Source organism: Equus przewalskii, chromosome 16 (assembly GCF_037783145.1).
Source record: "Equus przewalskii isolate Varuska chromosome 16, EquPr2, whole genome shotgun sequence".
Taxonomy (NCBI): domain Eukaryota; kingdom Metazoa; phylum Chordata; class Mammalia; order Perissodactyla; family Equidae; genus Equus; species Equus przewalskii.
Genome location: NC_091846.1, coordinates 16185672 through 16207668, shown reverse-complemented (window position 1 = coordinate 16207668; position 21997 = coordinate 16185672). Strand labels below are relative to the sequence as shown.

The window sequence follows — 21997 nt, the reverse complement described above, 5'->3', positions numbered from 1 at the left end:
CTCTAATTATCAACCTATATTCAGAGAAGCTGTATATACAATTTTGATCCTAGAAAACATTCAATATACTGATTTTGTCAAGAAGAGAACATGATTCAAGAATACTATAACATTTTCTTTTTGTTTCTTTGTGGGGTATAACTTTCTAGGTTACTTCTTACAAAGGTGAGAATGCTCTTCCATTCTCTATTTTTGTTTAGCCCAAACTCTATAACTACCTGAGAGGAGAGCAGGCACTGAGAACCTGAAACAGGTGTACCCCCCAGCATCCCATGCATGATGCCACTTTGAAGCATGAACAAGCCAAGTATTTGATTTTCACCAGCAGAATTTATCCTAAGGGCTTTCTCTTTTTGCCTTACTACCCCTAACTCACAGCTTTAGGGTAAAGCATGAAAAAAGAGGAAAATTTAGTTGAAAGGCAAAAGCAATCTGGCAGGCCATATCTAAAGCCTGCTTCTCACTCACTCATTTGTTCATTGATTGAATGTTTATCATACATCTGATGTATGCCAGCCATATGCCTGATTTTAGGGGCACACAGAACAATGAAGGTCTTGCTCTCAAGAAAAAACTTATGTAGTAGTGGTAAACAAACAAACAAACAAACAAATAATTTCAATATTGAGAAAAGAAATTTTGGAATGTGGTGAAAGTACAGCAAAGAGGACCATGATGTGGGCTGGGGGTAGGAGGCAGCTGACATTGTTGGGAGTCAGGGCAGGCTTCCTAGAAAAGGAAATACCTAAATTAACTTTTCAATATTGACTAAGAGTTAGAAGGTGGGGGCAAAAGGTAGCTTTAGTCATCACCAACCTACAACTTTTCACCTCTGGATTTTCTAACCACTCCAGACCTTGTTACAGACCCTCTCAGAATCCCAAGCCATGAACAAAGGAAGAGTCTGCTTTGTGATAGTAGTAAGAGAACATAATGAGGTCAGGGTAATCCTTAATTTGTGACTCATTGAGAATCAAAGAATCAGAAGGAGCTGAAGCTACTCACAGGCCGACATTTTCTCTAAGTGACTGCCTTTTTATTAACCTTGAGACAATTCTGCTGAGTCGCATTCTCCATGACTACAGCAAACCATATATACTTTTCTTCATCAATGCAGAATCCGTATGTTTGTTTAGAAAAAAAGAGAGGGAAGATGGAGGGAGAGAGAAGAAGAGGAAGAGGAGAGAAAAGGGGAGGGAACCTGTAGCTTCTGTGCTTCCATCTATCGATCAATCCATCCAATCAAACATTTGCTAAGCAACAATGAAGACCATGCATTTTCTAGATATGGTGATTCCTTTGGAAAGCACAATCTGTCCTGTGTCTAGATTAAAATCGATATTGTTCAGAGTAGAAATGTATATATATCAAATGCATTCATTAGCACATAGCAATGTAGGCATATTAGAATAAAGCATAGTCTACAGTTATTCTTCTACTCTAAAATCTGAGCTCCTTTCTTATAATATTATTGGGTTAAAATGAACTGCTTTGAATTCTTAAAATGCATGTATGTTTAGTTTCTACCACCTCCTACTTCCCAGATTTTCTGCTTAAATCAGATTTGTGGCTAATTTAAGAGGAGACCGGCTGCCCTATATCTAATTGCCATAAAAGTTCCTCAGTTTTTTCAGGAGATTAATAAAGTGGAATGATTAATACATGATGAGGGGGATATTCTGAGGCTTGCAGACAACCACTAGCCATATTCCCATCTGGTGCCACTTGACCAAGGTTATGTCAAGGTTCAATGCTGTGTCAGAGGCCCTTTTCTACATTTGTTAGAGGAACTTCTCTCTGAGTTTATGCCTGTTGCCTTAAGGTAGGCAAAAATTATTCACATGGAAACATATCAAGTAGGCCTTTTCCTGGAAAAACCAGAAGGCTAGGCCATGAGCATCCATGAAGGTGGCATCCACCTAGGTAGGTGTTCAAGGCCTTGGGTAAAACAGAAAGCACTGTTTGTGGCCAGAATCTAATGCGTCTGAGCTAATGTAAGCCTACAGTGCAGGAAATGAAGATTCATCTTCAAGTCATAACTAATCACTATAGTCTCCTTAACATAGAATCATTTTAGATGTCTGTTTCACGGAAGAGGGAAGGATGAAAAGTGACAGGGGAGCTGTGACTCCTTACCAGGATAAGCTATCATCAGAAATGTTTAGATGACTATCTCCGGGAATCAGTGGTGTTTTTGTAAGCAATTTAATTAGTATTCTAAAAGCCACTCAGAGTCAGGTTACAGGCTCTTTGTGAGGTTTATCTCACCATGTTAATTAAGAAACCTGTCAGCAGTTGTCATATTCTCCTGTTCAGGACCATGCAGATATAGAATGGAAATTTGCTCGAACAAAGCTTTGGATGAGTTACTTTGAAGAAGGAGGTACCCTGCCTACTCCCTTCAATGTCATCCCGAGCCCCAAGTCTCTCTGGTACCTGATCAAGTGGATATGGACACATCTGTGCAAGAAAAAGATGAGAAGAAAACCAGAAAGTTTTGGAACAATTGGGGTAAGAACACAGCATGTTAGTATTACTCTTTTTTTTTCAATTGTGTATTTGAATATATTTGTATTCTTTATTGAATATTTTTGGAACTTCAACGTTTTTGTTCTTACTGTTTGCATTTCATGAATGTTTATTGCACATCTCCCATGTCTAAGACACTGTCTGAGTAACTATGACTTTTTCACAAACCCATTTCCTGCGTTGAGGGCAGTCAACTGTTATTTTAATAGTTTAATAATCACATTTTACCCGAGCCTCTCCCGACTCACCAGTCAAGGCTTGGGGAACCAGCACATTCTCTCTTCATACCTTAATTTCTAGTTCTTTTCGGAATTGTAACTCAGGTTATTGATGGCGTTACTTATTCATTGTCTGTTTCTCTCTGGATTGTAAGGGAAGGGTCTGTTTTGCTCACCTCATATTCTCAGTGCCTAAGATAAGCCCCTGCACAGATATCATGCTTGATAAAAATTTCTCAATTAAATGATTGAATGACTATTATAACTTGAAAATGCTGTGCCATATTCAAGCACAGTGAATTCAGAATATGTTTAACTGCTTAACATTTTGCTTCTACTCTTAAGCATATTAAATGCCAAGAAGTTGTGGTGGTGTTTTTTTTTTTTTTTAAAGATTGGCACCTGAGCTAACATCTGTTGCCAATCTTCTTTTTTTCTGTTTTTTTTTCTTCCCCTTCCCATTCCCCTTCCCCTTCTCCCCAAAGCCCCCCAGTACATAGTTGTATATTCTAGTTGTGAGTGCCTCTGGCTGTGTTGTGTGGGACGCTGCCTCAGCGTGGCTTGATGAGTGGTTCCACGTCCGCGCCCAGGATCTGACCCGGCGAAACCCTGGGCCCCGGAAGTTGAGTGCATGGACTTAACCACTCGGCCTCGGGCCGGCCCCAGAAATTGTGTTTTAAAAAAAATATTATAACTGCTCAGAGTCATGTTCCCGTCATACTGGAAGATTATACTTCCTTTGGGAATTTCTTTCATATTAGAAAGCAAGAGTTTAAGCAATTCCAGCATAAAATACATGGGCTTAGGACTTTGTTCCAGGCAAACCACTGACATGGGACAAGTCATTCTTCATTTCTTTCTCACTTAATTTCCTAATTTTCTAAGTTCTCACAGTGATGTTTTGGGAATTAATACCCTAATATTCATTAGTTCCTTTGACTTTCTCAGAGAAATTGCTTTGGAAGTGTTCTAATATGTTTTTATATTAGAATCACCTAGTAATAATAGCTATTTAAGGAAAAATTTTGATTTGTTTTTAATTTTATTTAACATATTTTATGACTGCTAGTTATGCCCTAACTTCATCTCCCACCAGGCATTGTCATCTGCATCAAATGGGGCTTTCTCCACTGGAAGTGGCACTGATTTTCCTGTCATCTCAGTAACAGCTCTAATTCTAAAGAGAAATTAACTGGCAAGACAGTATGGCAGACAGGGAGCTGGTTAGGAGAGGCAGTTAGATTCTTTCCCATAAACTATTACCCTGTGAACTTGGAGGACTCAAGTTTGGGCATATATCTGATCTTAGAAAGGAAAGTCAAATTGTGATGTCTTACCCTGCAATCCTCGTGCTAATTTATAGGCTTTATCATTGACCCTATAGAGTGAAATCATTTTACTCCAAATGTTTGATTTTTCTGTTAAAAATTAAGTTCATATTATTAAAAAAAATATGATTGTGAAATAAATGTAATGATTTAGATTTAATGAGCAATTATGGTATATGTTCCACATGCCAGTAACTGAGCTAGAAATTAGGGGATGTGAGGAGGTACAAAAGGCATGGTTTCCATCGTTGAGGGTATCATTTACAATATGTAAGATACAGCTGTGAGAACATATTACTAAAATATATCTTATTTAATGTATTTAACATTACAATACAGTCATATACAAGATACTATGAGAATAGTACAGGAAATAATGTTTTCCTTAAGATAAACAAGGAAAGATTTCAGAGAAGTCAAATTCTGGCTTACTCCTTTCCACATCAAAATATACTTGTCCTTTTCCCCATCTTATTCTTAAATTCATAGGAAATTTAATCAATTTCTGAAAAGATATTAGCGAATAATACTATCTTATTATGCTGTCTCTCATAGTAGTATTTTGACTTAAAAAGAGTTTCTGGGCCCAAAACTAAAGTCCACACAGAAAATAAATTTGTCTTAATATTTTAGTTTTAGGCAATAGGAGAGGGAATCTTGGGTTTTAAAATGCCACAAAACTTGTAACAAGATATGGGGCCCTGCTCTAATATTTTAAGAGATCCATCTGTTCGGCCACCAAGATAATGGAGAACCACTCTAAGAACGTGACTTCCAACTCTCCCCCCAGACTCCCCAGAATCCTCCCACTGTTGACACATTGTCAGGAATATGTTACCATCATTTCTTAGATAAAAGAGGAACTCAACATTCACTTGGGCTTTCCTATTCAAGTAGTGATTCACATCTTTCAGAGGGAGAGGGTAAAGAGTGTAAGTTAAAGAGCTTTATATATATATACTACTGGTCTCCAAAAAACCAAATTTCCTTTTATGTCTTTATCTCTAAATCTGAATATTTTGCTCCAAGCTGATGTACAGTAAGATAATTCACAATCAACTGTGTCGTCAAACCATGCCGTCTCTTAGCCTTGTAAATTTTACTAACCTTTGATAATGGACATTTTGGTGCTTGGGGAATTTACGACAAACTAAACAAGTGTTGTGAGTCGTGTCCCTCTTCTCCATGCTCTTCCCACTCTCAATCCTGCCTCTTTTCCAAGAGGCTAAGACTCTGGGCAGCACTAGCCTAATCAAACTCAATGCTCTAAATTTAGTCTCTATCTGGACTACATTTCCAGAATGAGAGGCATATAATATTTTGGTTTGCACACTCTTAGTTGAGTTTTATACATTTATGTTTCAGAAGGAAATAAATATCTGAATTATTTGTTATACTATTAGTATTATTTGTAAAGAAAAATATAAGATCAATGAAAAGTAAGAATTTTTTAATATTAATAAAGGAGTTAAAAGAGAAAAAAATGTCAAAAAGTAATTGATTTTGTTGTGAATTCATTTCACTTCGGTTGATCCTCCTGATAGTACATTGCGTAGACCTATGAAGACAAAGAGATACACACATTCATTAATTAAGAGGTGACATTGAGGTACCAATCACAATCATTTTGTATAAGTAAGGCGTGTCTTACAATATTGCATTACACTTCAAAGAGATCTTAGAAATCATTTAGCTCAGCCATTTCCTTAAAGAGAGAATTTGTTTACCTTGCTCAGTGTTTCAGGGTCTCTTGGTGACAGAGCTGAGAAGAAAACCTGGGTCTTTTGTTTCCCAATCCAATATGTTTTGTGTTGCCCTCTCTTGTTTCCCTGAAAAGTCTGTTGACCACCCGACAATACCTTCCAACTTGTGTATTCTTCCTTTAATTTTTCTCAACAGCTTTTGCAGATCCTATCACTATTTTTAGCTAGCTCTTAGCCCTTGTTTACAGGCTGGCTTACCTTCTGCACTCATCCCAACTTGTTTACATTTATGCCACATTTCTGAAGCAGAAAACTGAGGCTAAACAGAAGGTAGGGTTTATACATTCTTTGAGGCATTTTCTCTAACCTTCCCACTTGTGATTCACTTACTTACACTTGTCACCCAGCAGCTGCCTGAATGTCATGCTGGTGCTCATTCCCTTCATGTGTTGAGCAGAGCCTGAAGCCAGTGCTCTTGGGGGTTGCCACACTGGCCACTCCCTAGGAGCCCATCACTGGTGGTCTTATCCTGCTATTTATGGCTTCCGAGTAACACTGATACAACTAGCCCTGAAAACTCATTAACTCTTTTTTTTTTAACTCTGCGCTTCCTTTTATGGGTGATTAGGAGTTCCTGGTAAATTAACCTTTCATTTGGAATGCTTTATGGGGGCGAGCATAAATGAAGCAGAAATGCTTTATTGAAATAAGACCTTTATCATAAGTAGCAAACCCATTATTGAGAAATCGCCTGTCTCTGGGAAATCATGAAAATCCACCAAAGGGGCAACCTATTGAGAGTACAAGAACAAAATAAGAAACATACTGCAGCTTTTGGGTTTGATATTACTTTTTCTCAAAGTTTTTGCTTAACCTCGTTTTATCAGCACTCTTCCTAGTATTAATACCCTGGTTCTCAAACTTTAGTGTGCACTAAAATCATCAGGAATCTTCATTTTAACAAGCATTTCCAGCTTGTAACTTTAAGTAGAAACTCCTATTAAAGAAAGCCTGGGTATCTAACTCAGCTTTTTAAACTAACACAAAAGCAACCCTTGTACTTGTTGCTCAAGAGGTCTAGATCATTTAAAGTAAAAGGATACTAACGCAATACTTCCCCAAAGTGTTTAATTACGTGAAACATTTTTAAAGCCATTGATCAGATATATAAATGGAATGCTTAAGTTAGTAGGTCAATATCCTGAACTGAAAAAGACTAGAGCTTTTGGCCAAATCATATAAAAGAGAATTTAACTTCCTTAGTTTTATATTTTCCACTTTCTAGTTTTCTCTTGAGCACATGGTGAGGAGAACATGAAACACCGTCTCTGTTAGGGTCATTTAGCATCCCTCAACTCTGAGACTACAGATGGGACACTCACGCTTGACCTGTTGCCGCAGAAAGAAGCGCAGTTAAGTCACTGTAAGAGAATCCCAAACGGTAACTGGATTAGCACCACATATCATCACTAAAGGAAAAATGCTAATAGGACATGCCTTTCAGACATCATTTTTAGTGATAATTTATCAAAATGTACTGTTCCTTAATCTTCCTGACTTTCAGCAGGCCTACGTACAAATATTACAGATACAACAGTATTCATCCTTGAATCTCTCTCAAGCCTTAATTTACTGCTGGAAGATTTGCTGACATGGCCTTTTAATTAAATTTTCTTTCCCAAGTGGAGATGTAGAGGAATGAATTGCTTGATACTCTTGATATTTCAAGAGTGAGATCCTGAATACTTGGTTTGACAAGGCGACATTCAAGCATTTTATGTCGTTTATTTTTATATGCTTAGGAAGTGTGTTTATAGAGAACAATATGTAAATCCATCTGTAAATGAGCCAAACTACAGTTTTTAAAAAGGGATCACATCCTGGAACGGCCCCTTGCCTTTTTACTTGCTTTTAAAAAGAGAAGAGCACAGCAAGCTTAAGGGATTCACTCAGCAAAGCAAAGAATAAAAGGCATAATTCATGGGCTTAAAACCAGTGATGGACCAAAACTAGAGTGGAAATGAGAGAAATTGGCACTGACAACTGACTGCAGAGAGCCAGCTGCGTGAAGTGAACCTGACATTCCACATAGTGGACCTGGAGAGAACTAGAGATAAAGAGTGAGAAAATGTCACAGCCGATTCCCCAGAGTCCTTCCTTTCAGAGCTGCGAAACCCCTCCTGCTCTAAAACAGCCTGACACTTCCACTGAAATGTGCAGTTACTTCCCAACAGCAGAGGTTTCTCACTAGTTGGTCTTTTCCTTTATCATTACTTCTGTGATCCAAATACTGCCATTGTCTTGTCCTAACAAGTCAGGAGGAACCTGCAAACTGAGAGTTATGCTAATGTGGCACACAGATGTGCCCTGGGCATCCATGTTAAAAGCCACTCTGTCTAGGAACATTCTGCCCACAGTGCTAGACTTCTGATATAATTGACAAAGAAAACTGGCAACTTAAAGTGCACATCTTCCTCAAAAATATTTTTCCTAGACACCAAATTAAGGAGGGAAGTTCTTTGATTGGTCATGTGGTCCATTTTTCCTGTCTTAAACATAACTGACAATCAATCTAATTTTTTTAAAAAAACACAACTCCACAAATTTCTCACTGACATCATAAATGTGAACTCATTCACGGAGAAATTCCTTATTCCTAACCTAGTTCTGCCATGCTATAATTCTATCTAATTTATTATTTTTTAGTAAAGATAGAGAACACCTGGTCATTGCAGATTATCAATCAAAGGTTAACATGTGAGTGGCTTGAAAAGATTTAATACCCCTTACCCACATAGGTATTTTCTTAATGAAATGTCTTTATTATGTTACTTTTATAAACACAAATTTCTCAATTCTGTTCTTGGTCATTTCTAGTGATACTTATAAGATATAATGCTTCCCTCATGATACTAAATCCCTTTCAGCTCAGCTGATCTTTACCCAATGAAAGGGTTGCCAACATGCTAGGTACTGTTGATGGCATTTCTATTGTATAACATTCAATGATGTCACCAACTGTCAAAAATTATCATTATGTTAACTGCAAAGACTACATGTATTATATGTTGAATGTGTCTCCCTGAAAAAAGATATTTTGAAACCCTAATCCCCAGTACCACACAATGTGAACTTCTTTGGAAATAGAGTCATTGCAGATGCCATTAGTTAAGATGAGGTCATATTGGAGTAGAATCCTTATAAAAACATGACCATGTGAAGACACAGAGACACAGGCAGAACACTACGTGAAGATGGAACCAGAGATTGGAATTATGCAGCCATAAACTAAGAAACACCAAGGATTGACAGCCACCACCAGAAGCTAGGAAGAGGAAAAGATGGATTCTACCCTGAGTCTCAGCGGTAACAGGTCCCTGCCAACATCTTGATTTGAGACATCTTACCTCCAGAAGTGTGAAACAATAAATATCCATTGTTTTAAGCCACCCAGTTTGTGGTACTTTGTATAGGAGCCCTAGGAAACAACCATAACATCTAGCATGCATTTTATGGTGAATTTTTATTTAAATAAATGTGAATCCAGCATGGTAAGGATATTGATCCTCAAATTCAGATGTGTTGGGAGAGAGAGGAAAAGTCAGAGAATACAGGGCAGATGTGTTCAGATGTCTCTTACTGTCTACTTGAGAGAAAGAGCAATGAGTAAAGAGTGAGTTCTAGCCTGGGATTCTAGAACCAGCCTGTCCTGAGAACACTGTGGCATTTTACTCATTCAACTCTGTGGGCCTCGGTTTCCTCAAAAATGAGACTGGACAAGCTCCTCGGTTCTAATAAACAGTATGTTTGTTCTTAATGCCTACATGTCAGTTGTCATTTATTGAAATTTAAAACCCCATCTGATTTTTCTTAACCTTTAATAGATCCTAGGAAGTTAGGGAATTAAATTTTAGTGTTAGCCTAAGAAGGCTAATTTAAAAAGAAAAAGGGTCATTTTATGCATTCCTAATAGACATACTCACAATTTATCAATGATTTTATTGCATGTGATAGTTTCCCTTTGTAAATACTGAGAAATGTGGATTTTTGACTGTATCCACCATTGCATTGATGCATATAATCCTCGAGTCTTCTTCTTTTGTCCTAGCCTTCCCCAAACATTTAAAATAGACAGTGGCATTTCTACCTCAGTGTCCTCTGTTAGTATCTCCAAAATTGAGTTCTTTATTATTGTTTAATAGCACCAACATCTCAGCAGCCAGGCTAGACATCTTTGTCTTCATGCTCCCACACCAACTGCCAAGCCTGCTTGCTTCTGTTCCCCCTCAGCATTCCCTGTCCCTTCCTTTCCATTCACACTGCTACCGTTTTAGCTCACACTCACTGTGCCCTTCAGTTACACTCTGGCAGTAGCATCCCAACTAACCTCTTCATCTAGTGATTCTCCCACACATACCTTTCCTACCTAATGCTGCTTACAGATGACTATCACAGAAGTTAAATTTTCACCACGTGTCACTCGACTAGTCAGAAACCCCAGGTGCCTACTAACCACTAAATTCACTGTGTCATCTAAGATTTTACATAAAGAACCCATGCTAACTTTCCTACATGATCTAATCCATGTATTCCTATTATCAGAGCACATCGTAACTGCGCTGGTATAAGTTGCCATAATATGTCTCTCACCCTCTAGCACTAACATATTTGCTCATCCTAGTCCCATCTTCTAGAACACCTGTGGCTCTCTTCCTGCCAAACCCTCTGATTCTTTCATGTCCAATCTAAAATCGCATTCCCTGTTTGACGGCTGCTACTGATTCTTTCCTTAGCCCAATACTACTTCTTCCTTCCCTGTACTCAAATAACATTCCTATAGCACGCCCCATGTTTTCTCTCTTCTTTCTTTGCCTTCATCTGTAGTCATATGTGTTCTTGGTATTTCACCTAATAGACTATAAGCCACTTAAGGGCAAAAAAAAAATATTCATCTTTGGCTTCTTGTATCCCACTGCCATGAACACACAGTCGCTTAATAAATATATCTTAAATCGGCCCTATGAGCTAAGAGCCGTGATATAGAAACCCACAAAGGAAAATTCACAGAAGTCATAACAAAAATCCAAGATAATGCACAGATGTTCATAAAACTTTTGGGACCTCCTAAAATATGACTGACCAGCACTACTCACTCATTAGATTGGCCAAAATCCAGAACACTGACAACACCAAATGCTTGCAAGAATGTAAAGCAACAGGAACTCTCATTCATAGCTGGTGGGAATGCAAAATGCTACAACTACTTGGAAGACAGTCTGATGGTTTCTTACAAAACTAAACATACTTTTACCATACGATCCAGTTATCGCACTCCTGGGTATTTACCCAAAAGAGCTGAAAACTTATGTCCACACAAAACACTGCACATGTATGTTTATAACAGCTTTATTGAGAATTGCCAAAAATTGGAAGCAACTAAGGCATCCTTCAGTAGGTGAATGATAAATAAACTGTGATTCATCCAGACAACGGAATATTATTCATCACTAAAAATAAATAAGCTATCAAGGCATGAAAAGACAAGGAGGAAACTTAAATGCATATTGCTAAGTGAAAGAAGCCAATCTGAAAAGGCTGCATTCTATATCATTCCAACCCTATGACATTCTGGAAAAGGCGAAATTACAGAGACAGTAAAAGATCACTGGTTGCCAGAGGTTGAGGTAGGGATGGGGGAGTAAAGGAGGGATGAGTGGACAGAGAACAGAGCATTTGTAGGACACTGGAAATACTGTGTATGATATCATAATGATGGATACATATCATTATATATTTGTCCAATCCCATAGAATGTACAACACCAAGAGTGAACTATTATCGTAAACTATGAACTTTGGGTGATTATGATGTGTCAGTGTAGGTTCATCAGTTGTAACAAATGTACCACTCTGGTTGGGAGCAATGATAATGGGGGAAGCTAGGCATGTGCAGGGTAGGGGGTATATGGGAATTCTCTGTACCTTCCTCTTAATTTTGCTGTGAACCTTAAGTTGCTCTAAAAAAATAAAGCTTTAATAAAACAATCACTGTCTACAGAATTTGTTACATTTATCTATATTTACTAGAACCATCCCCTCACACTATTACTTAAACACAAATTTCTTACTTCCAAGCCTCTATTGCCTAGGCTAAAAGTATCCAATTCTTCAGCTAAAGAAAACGCTCTCTGCGAGCAGGAAATGCAAGGCAAATCACGCAAAGAGAGACAATTACATCCAAGTACAACCCTTTTACTTCCCCAGAGGTAATCCTGATACGTGTCAAACTATCCACAAGTTTTGTGACTTAATAAGTTTTTTATAAAAAACTGTGTTAAATCATATTGCTATCAGAAAGGAAAAAATAGAAAGAGGATGAGAACTAACATTAGTTAATGGTAGATGCCTTGAATCTCTTAGCTGCTTTAATCTTCAAAATCACTCAGTGAGTTTATCTTTACCTTGCAAAATAAAAACCAGGGGAAGAGACAGGGTCTCAGAGATAAATTCTTTGTTCAGTTTCAGTCAATTTCAAATCCTGATGTTAATCTTAAATTCATTTTCTTGACACCACACTACACTGCCTCCCAGGCAGTGAGAAAGTAGAAACAGTTAGGCATAATATCAATGGTCAATAACACAAGAATCAATTCCACGGTGCTAACCAGGGAAGGAGAGAGTAAGTGGACATGAGGGGTATCTGAGCTGCATAATTTAGCTGTTATCACTCGGTGAATTCATTCCATTCATTTTTGTATTCAGTATTTAGAATACGGTTAACTTCATCCATTCTTATTTTCCTAGCATGGTGAAATTTAGTTAGCTGATATAATCTCACAAGACTAAAAATAGCTTTGTAGTATTACTATGTAGGTGTGGGAAAAAATTGGCAAAAAACAACTAACTATATTATCTTAGCCTTAAACCTGGGCTACAGATATTGAACAACTCCTGAAAGTTACCACAGTGAACTTTTTCTATGTTCTGTTTCTGCCACATTATTTTGCTTTTTAAAAAATTTTTATTAAAATGTTGAAATTTGTATATAAGTACAGTTCTGCTGAAGGAAAGGCAGTTCGTGCTCTTTTTAATACTAAAAGGCATCACTTTTCACTTATTACTTTCAATAATTTTCACTTATTACTCATAATTTTCTGATTCTGTCATCCTTAGTTTTAGTTTTGCATTAAGGAAATTTAAAGTGAAATCATGACTTCAAGGTGTTCTCTACTGACTATTTTTTATTGGCTTTTTAAAGACTAAAACATAACAGAAAAATGCTATAGGACACCAAAATAATAAAAATTGAGTCTACTAAATTCTATATTAAATTCAAAGTTTCTATCTACTTAAATCATAGAATAGGGATCTACTGTACAATATTTATAGTGAGCGTGTTAAAGTCGGTATACAGCTTGTTTCAGTTTTTATGTTCACTTGAAGTAAATTTAAGGGCATCTAAAAGGTTTTTTTTTCCTTCCAGAAGTGCTATTTATCACGGATTTCAGCTGAGCTGTGTCTCAATAGGAGTCACATACCTCCATCTGGTGGCCCACTCTGAAATTCCCATGCTATATTTTTTTCAAGATGTTCTAATTTTGTATTGTTTCAAATTTACCAGTCTTAATACCATAATCATATTGAAAATTTGTTTCTTAAGATTCATGCAGAAAATGAATGCTATTCAAATCATTAGTGGCTTTCGGGAAGCTAGGCATTGTCTCATCTGTTTCTGACAGTCACTAATAATCATGAAACACAAATCCATTCTCATGGTCAGCAAAAATGCCATTGTCCCCTATTCTCCTAAAGAGAAGAAAGAGTTTCTTTTGAATTGTTTGATTTTTTTTCTAATATAATTTCACAGAGATGTATGCAGTTATAACTCTCAAAATTCCATTTCATCAGCCTATGATTAAGTATTTAGTAAGGAACAAGATCAAAAGACTTATTTAAACTTCAGATATGTTATCTTTTTTGCTTTCTCTCAATTTACCAATTCAATCCTTTATTACAGAAATATTTTTATTTTAGATTATTTTGGCCAGTTTTCTTCCTTAAGAATCAAAACTGATATTTATTCAATATGCATAAAATTGGGATTATAATAGCTTTTTTCCTAGTATCTTTAGAATACTTGTGAAATCTGCACATATACAATTTTAGTATTTATTATTTAACTTAACTTATCATGGAATTTTTTCTAATCATTAAACATCTTCTCTCTCCATTCTGCACTCTGAAGTCACTGCTCTGTGCTAATCCTAGTTCTGATCCAAAACCATTCTGATCTCTTCAAAATGAGCCGGAATTCACATTTATTTTAAAAAATGATAAATTAATGAACCCTATGTTTGAACAGAATCTTTTATTTTATTTTTTTGTTAAATTCAACCATCTAATTAAAACAGCAACCCTCTCTAATGTACATCTGATTGAATTCAGTGTTGGGGAGTTTATTGTCTAACAATGTTCCTGATTTCGTGTTGCATATCGTGGTTAAATTCTTGATGTTGCTCTGTTGACATTTAGACCTTCCTATTGTTATAATGCTAGCTTTTCACTCTATCGAATTATTTCTACTTGATATTTCTTTTAATTTTTATTTGATATGTCCTGTCTGTGTCTCTTAGCATCATTTCAACTGATTTGGGGTACGTATTCACTATGATAACCTAATTCTCCATCGCATTATATTAGAAAAATGCCAGTTCCACCATTGTTAACTAATTCTATATATTAAATGCCATAGGATTATAACCTTGCACTTTGTTGTTTTGGCTCCCTATCTTTCGATTCACGTGAAGCACTCTTTAGCTATTATCCATTGTCTAGTAAAATTCTCTCTTTGGAGAAATGAGGGGAAAAAATTTTTGACTAAAAAAACAATGAATTATTTTCCAGAATGTTAATGTATCAATATAACCAAAAAGTATATGTCCTCGTTCCTTTTCAGAGACGAGCTGCTGATAATTTAAGAAGACATCACCAATATCAAGTAAGTTACTCTTGTATTATATCTTGAAATTTACACTAAAATAAAGTACAATCTCCTCTTCAGAACTGACTCAAGAAAGCAAGCATATTTATGCATTGAATATCCATTCTGTTGTTTTAAAATGCCTCAGGAAGTTATGAGGAATCTGGTGAAGCGGTACGTGGCTGCCATGATCAGAGATGCCAAGACTGAAGAAGGTCTGACGGAAGAGAACTTTAAGGTAAGCATTTTCATCTTCACCATCATCACTGAAAGGCAGATTCTGCAGAGCGTGGAACCAGGCACAGCACATTTAAAATCAAAGCTGGAAACAGCCCTGTGTTCCAGTAAGACCGGATGTCTTCTGATTTTAAATTAAAGTCCTATTGAATTATCAAAATAAAAACAAGTGGAGAAATTTCGCCTCAAAATACATTGTTTCCAAACATACTTAATCTGAAATGTCAAGGGACTTATTTGGAGGCAGAGAAATCCTAGTGCCCAGTGGCATTTGACTTGCTGATCCCAGCAACACTCTACCGAGACAGCTTTAGTTTTTGAAATTTCAGTCTGATTTCTAAACTTAAAACATTTAGTGCCAGCACCCTGAAAACAACAACAAAACCTTTTTTGTGTTCTACACTGCTTTGGTAGTGGAAATTTAAGGTTTGAGCTTAACTATGACTTATAAACTCAGTCTTTCCCCCTGAGGATTTTCTTTAATTCTATCAGGGGAGATGAGTGGAATACATGAAATATGTATATGCTCATATCATGTGTATGAAATACTTTTGTTATTCTGCATCAGTTTGTAGAGATTTTTGAAGAATGATTAAAGTCAATAAGATCTTATAGGCAAAAACAAACAAATAAAATACCCAAAGAGGACCTTTAACAGAGAAAAGCAGCAGGTTTGATAAAAAGAATAAAGATAAGCAGTCAGTTAGGTAGAGGAGAGAAACTGCAAAACAAAGCGCAGATTGAAAGTTGGCTAGGGTCCAAAATGTTCTTTGCAGTCACAGCAATCCAAATTTTGAAGTTAAATGGTTCACGGTGTTTGGGGAGATAGGTTGGAGGCAGGAGACCACCACAAAGGCTTCCATCAGGTTAGGACTGAGAATTCCATTGTCCAGAAAGATGAGAAAAGGATGAATATAAGACACGCTGTCTGATCTGAAGCAATGGGCAGGATTTAGCGGTTGACCCAGGTGTTGGGTAAAATCAACTTCAAGGCAGTAAACAGTTGAAAGTCACTGCCAACTCTTGGAAGACTAGACTCCACTTTATTTTTTTAAATATCCTTTTGGGCAGCAAAACTGTGACAATATTAAAAATCTTTAAAAAATGCATCTCTGAGAGAGTATGAAGTGACTGGAAAGCAGATGTATATTTTAGAGAAGAAGTATTTGAAACTCTTTTCTCCCGAAAACCCAATATACTTGACTACATAGTGGTGGAAAAGAAAATTCTTTTCGTTTCCTTTTACATCAAAGTTAGGAAATCCGCCTGTTCCTCCAGAACTCCAACAGCGAAATTAGTAGACATCAAAATGACACAAGTGCCGGTGAGAAAACGCAATTCTTAATGGAACCACAGCAGAATGGAAGCTTAGCTCTTAAAATAGGTCAGACTCATCTATGAAATAAGCAAATGATGTTGATTTAAGTCATAAAACTAATTTTATCATTTTAAACTTCACCTAGGAACTAAAGCAAGACATTTCTAGTTTCCGCTTCGAAGTCCTGGGGTTACTAAGAGGAAGTAAACTATGTACGGTGCAATCCGCTCACGCCGCGACGGAGTCTTCCAACTCAGCTGACTCCGATGAAAAGAGCGATAACGAAGGAAGCAGCAGGGACAAGAAAAAGAACTTCAGCCTTTTCGATTTAACCACCCTGATTCATCCGAGATCGGCAGCAATTGCCTCTGAAAGACACAACATAAGCAATGGCTCCGCCCTGGTGGTGCAGGAGCCCCCTAGGGAGAAGCAGAGAAAAGTGAATTTCGTGACTGATATCAAAAACTTTGGGTTATTTCACAGACGATCAAAACACAACGCTGCTGAGCAAAATGCAAACCAAATCTTCTCTGTTTCAGAAGAGATGGCTCGTCGACAGGCTGAAGGACCACTGGAGAGAAATATTCAACTGGAATCCCGAGGCTTAGCTTCACGGAGTGACTTGAACATCCCCGGCCTCAGTGAACAATGTATATTAGTAAACCATCGAGAAAGGAACACAGACACCCTCGGTTTACAGGTAGGCAAGAGAGTGTGTCCGTTCAAGTCAGAGAAAGTGGTCGTGGAAGACACTGTCCCAATAATACCAAAGGAGAAGCGCGGGAAGGAAGAGGACTGTAGCGTAGACTATGACGTAAACCTCACTGACACAGTCACCCACGAGGACTATGTGACAACAAGATTGTGATACTTGAAGGAGGAAGTGTATATCCTGCATACACGTATTTTCCGTAGTGGTCTGGGTGGGGGGAGATGTTTAAAAGCGAATTAGCAAATGCTAACGTACACTTTATAGCATTTATTAACTGTGGCATATTAATGTGTAACAAGTTTAATTAAGGCAAAGGCTATCAAAAACCTTTGTTTTGTAGCCTGCTTTTGCTTTCACAATTTGTTTTACAATTTTTTTGTTAATAAATAAACGCACCTTGTATTCTTGTACTGTTGCAATAACCCACAGGAAATTTTTAGCTATCTTTTTCAATGAAAACAAATGCAATTTATTTCATGTGGTAGTTGACTCCTACAATAGATATTTTTATATGCATAAAACAACGTAGCTGAAATATTAGAGCTTTTCATAATTTTTTAGGGTCTCTAGAGATGGTTACTTACCAAGGACTTTTCACCCAGCCCTACAGTTTGGCTTTAAAACACAAATAATATCAAATTATTTCTCAAGAACATGTAAATAATTATAGTACACAATTAAAGCAAGCAAGCCTGGTTCTCATGAAGTCATGATCAAACTCTCTGTTAAAATGAAAATCAGGTATACTTCAATGGAATTTTAGGTCGCCCAGTTTTCCTTTCAGTAAGTAAAAAAAAACTGTTGATCTTAATTTAGATGATTGATGATTTTTAATGATATTTTGTCAGAAAAAAAGGTTGTATCTCAAGCTTAAAAAAACCAATTACCTTTTTCAGGTTTAACTGCTAATCAGTGTAAATATGAGTCTTTATGAATAACTTGAATTTCAAAAATATGGCAGAAGTTCTCAGTGATAGAAATGAACAATGATAGATTAAAGTAGTTTAAGCACCTTAAACAAAGCAAGATGATTGCCTACTCATAATATACAGATGAAAATGAACTCACTCTGACAATCCAAATCTAAGCAAAGTGAAATTCTGTTTTCAATCAGTGCAGTATTGTTGTCAATTCAAAAGAAGTACAAAAATCTAGAAGTTTCCTCTTCTTTCCCTCAGTGACTGGTATATATTTCTTTAAAATTAAAATCACTCAAAAATCATTATTAATTTTAGCAGTGGATATAGACACATAGTTTTCTCCACAGGGTCAACATTCTTAATTACTTGTTTCTGCTGTTGTTTCCAAGGTAATTTAGCTTATATTACACTCATTCACCAAATTCCCAAAAGGGAAAGTGTTTTCACCAGATACGAAAAAAGGTACTGGCAACTTTGTAAAGTGTAAATTATGTAACCTGTGTCTGTTTAAGCCACTATGGAAATAGAAGTTTCTTCATCACAGGCAATTAGCATTTATTTCAAATCAATAGAAAAATGCTGAATTCATTTTACTTCAAAAATTACTTCCATGAACTAGAGAAATTGTATATGATTTCGCATTGACTTGAAACTGCATAGTTTTACAAAACCCAGTTTTGGATTGCCATACATCAAAAATAAGGAATAACAGCAATAACAGCATCAGCCACTGTTCTATATGCCATACATGTATTAATATATAGGTACTGCTCATAAACACTCTCTGAAGGAGCTACTGTTCTTATCCCCACTTTATAGATGAGGAAACTGTGGCAAGCGCTGGCTCAGGAAAGGTTCACAGCTAGTGGCGGAGCTATGCCGTGTCCATCAGGGCCAGGCCCTTAACCGCTTTACCCCACTGCCTCTCAGACACCAACAGACCGAGCGAAGAAGTGTGTGTATAGAGGGGCTACTATTGCCACTTCAGAAATGCCATATTTTGAGAGACAATGAGTTTGGTAAACTCCGTAAGTTTGTGTCTCTTCTTGCAAAGCAAGAGGAATGTGTAAAATTAAAGATATATTAGATTCTTTAGATTCAATTATGTTATAGAAGTTAGAAGATTTTAAAAAGCATATTTGGTATGGGATGTTAGAATTCAACTGGAAATATTAGATTTTAGTTTTCAGGAAAGCCAGAGGCACTGAGTACTGCTCCCTCCTAAATCTGGCTTTGGCCTAGGCTATTAGGAATGAATGAGCTGGACAGGTTTGCAGAAACACAGTAAGCCTGATGAATATTCTAATTACTTCAAGCACATCTTTATCTCAGGTATGTTAGGACTCAGTAAGCCCTGAGGATAGTGAAATATCCAATTGTTCTAAGTTAGACATACGGCAGTAGGGAAATTGTAGGCCTATTCTCAAACTTGCAGTATTTTCCAATGATTCTTCTTTTGCCCCTTCTGTTTTTGTCTTTGTGTTTCTTTCCAAAGTAAAGATCATATACATCATCATTATGCATACGCTACCGAAATTTAATTTCAAATTACCTCTATTCCTTCAAATAATACCAACAACAATAAATGCAACAATAACAGAAATTTTTCCTGGTAATTTATTTATATCAGGAATAGGGTGCTGATATTTTATTGGTGAACATGGTGATAATAGAGAGATATTCTTGGAGCCAGTAACACACTGCTTTTCAGTGTTCTGGAAATGATGGTTTCTAACAACCCTCAGATGTCACTGACAGATGCATTTATGAGTTTAAACAAAGTATTGGATATTGTCGGTACCAGATATCCTAGAATTGGGTATTATTCTAAATACATAGGGATACTAGGTAGCATTAATGAAGACGAACAGTAGAAAAGAATAAGGAAACATAAAACAACAGCAGGATTGCAAATAAAGGGATTATGTTTTTGAGGTCTTTCAGTGAGTAATTTGGGGTTTCTTTTCATTTCTATCTCTATCAACAGAAATTCCTAAACACCAAAGAGGTTTGACATCACACTTTCATTTGCATAAATAACGTTTTTTGTGTGTTTCATGCCCTTTTGATCTTGCTGCTGCTCAACTGTATTTATTTATTTATTTTTGACCAGGGTTGGGTGGAAGAATGTCTAGAAAATCCAGTTTAACTTAATGGAATTAGGTTAAATTTCACAGCACTTCATTTATCATAGATATGTCTTTGCAAAACCCATTTACAAGAAAGAACGCTGTAAAGATGTACCTCACCATTTGTGATAGATGTATTCCTGAAAATATCTGTGTAAATAAATCTATATTAACTTCAGTAGGGAAACTGGCTATGTAAAAAAAATGGTAGTAAATTATTTTGTAAAATGATGAATTATTTTTCAAAGTGATGATCATCCTCAAAATGTAACTGTTTCATAAGTTGAATATTTGTATATCAAATTTTCTTAAATTAGATATTTTATTTACTGGCTGGCAATTAAAATACTGCAAAAGCATACTCACTTTCTTGCCTTGACCTGGAGAGCAACCTGACATACAGTAGTAATCAAACACACAAACCCAAACAATGAAATTTCTTGGGTTACTGTTGGGATGTAAAGAATGAAATTGATGAAGAGTTAAGGGTAATAAACTTATCATATTATTCTCAAAGAAGAGTCAATTTTCTAGCCAATGTGGAAGGAATATAGGTAGCCAGTGGTATAAAAATGCACTCTTTTAATATTCAATAATTCTGGGATTTAGTTGAGCGAATGATTCTCCAGTCTCATGGGTTTTTGTTGAAGAGCAGACATCAAGTATTGAAATCTCTCCCTTCTTAGTTGTTGTGCATTGTGTTTGTAGCCAAACTTTCTACAGTTTAGACAGCCACCAGTTTAAACATTTGAGATGGTACCCCTAAAAAATAACCTGCAAAAACAGTCCATGTTTCTCTCTAAATATGTTTATAATGACAAATTTTTTGAAAGCCAAATTTATGAATATATTGCACCATTTTGAAAACTACTTCTTTAGTTTAGCTTTATTATATTTTTTTCTTGACTTATATTCTCCAAAATTCAGACCTCCCAGTAACCATAGAAACTAGAAATTTAGTATCTCTGGCAGTTTCCTTAAATTCAACTTCAAAAATGTTATTTTAATTATTTCACAATATATTACAAAGCATTTTGTGTACATGCTGTTATCACATGACTTTTTTAAAATTTTACAAGCTTATTAAATAAGTTCTCCATAGATTACTGGAGAAACTAAGGCTCAGGGCATTTATGGAGATTATCCAAATTTACCCAGCTACTCGGTGGTTGAGTGGAGCTTAAAGAAAAAACTCTTCATCTAGATATTCGGGTGAGTCATCAGGTCGTAAATATCTTGGTTAATGAATTTTTACTTTTGTGAAATTTTGTCTCCTTTGCTCCCTCCTTCAATAGAAAATATTTACAGTTCAAATTTTCCACAGCTAAAATTCAGAATTAATATCATATTACCTTTTTCCCTACAAGATTGTTTGTTCACATATTTTTTTTTTAAGTAGTTTCTTACTGTTTTCTGGAAGTACACCGTTCATCATTTTCACTTCAACTGTAGACTTTGTCATTATTCTACATACACACTGGTAACAAAAAAATGTATTAAATAGTAGCAAGTCTTCTCAACTGAAAAATGATAGAGCTGAAAAATATGAAGCTGAACCAAGATTAAGACCATGGGACCAGGGCCAAATTTGCCAGGCTGTCACTGAGCTGACCAACAGTGATGCTGTCTCTGCCAGTGAAATTAACCAGTAACAAAACCATCAGTTTCCTCTAGAGCTGCGCTGTCCAGTGTAGCTACTCTCCACAAATGGCTACTAAGCCCTGGAAATGTGTGAAACACACCAGATTTCAAAGGCTTAGTATGAAAACAGCGTAAAGTATCTCATTAATAATTTATACTGATTGCAAGATGAAATAATATTTTGGATGCATTGGGTTAAAATATACTAATTAAGTTAGTTTCATGTTTCTTTTTGCTTTTTAATGTAGCTACTAGAAAATTTAAAAATAGTATGTGGTTGGCA

General features: G+C 36.3%; 1 protein-coding gene across 6 annotated transcripts in view; it reads left to right on the top strand.

The window, feature by feature from the left end:
* TRPC4 (transient receptor potential cation channel subfamily C member 4) overlaps positions 1–19866 on the top strand; it is a 214132-nt gene extending 194266 nt beyond the window's left edge. For 3 of the 6 annotated variants that reach the window (XM_008526732.2, XM_070578091.1, XM_070578090.1), the window contains 4 exons: positions 2317–2511; positions 14734–14775; positions 14906–14995; positions 16458–19866. In XM_008526732.2, the coding sequence (XP_008524954.1) occupies positions 2317–2511; positions 14734–14775; positions 14906–14995; positions 16458–17180 (1050 nt within the window). In that variant the 3' untranslated portion in view covers positions 17181–19866. Of the gene's footprint in view, positions 1–2316; positions 2527–14733; positions 14776–14905; positions 14996–16457 lie in introns of all 6 variants that reach the window. The other 3 variants (XM_070578089.1, XM_070578088.1, XM_070578087.1) reach the window with 1 other exon arrangement.
* The last annotated feature ends 2131 nt before the right edge of the window (positions 19867–21997 follow it).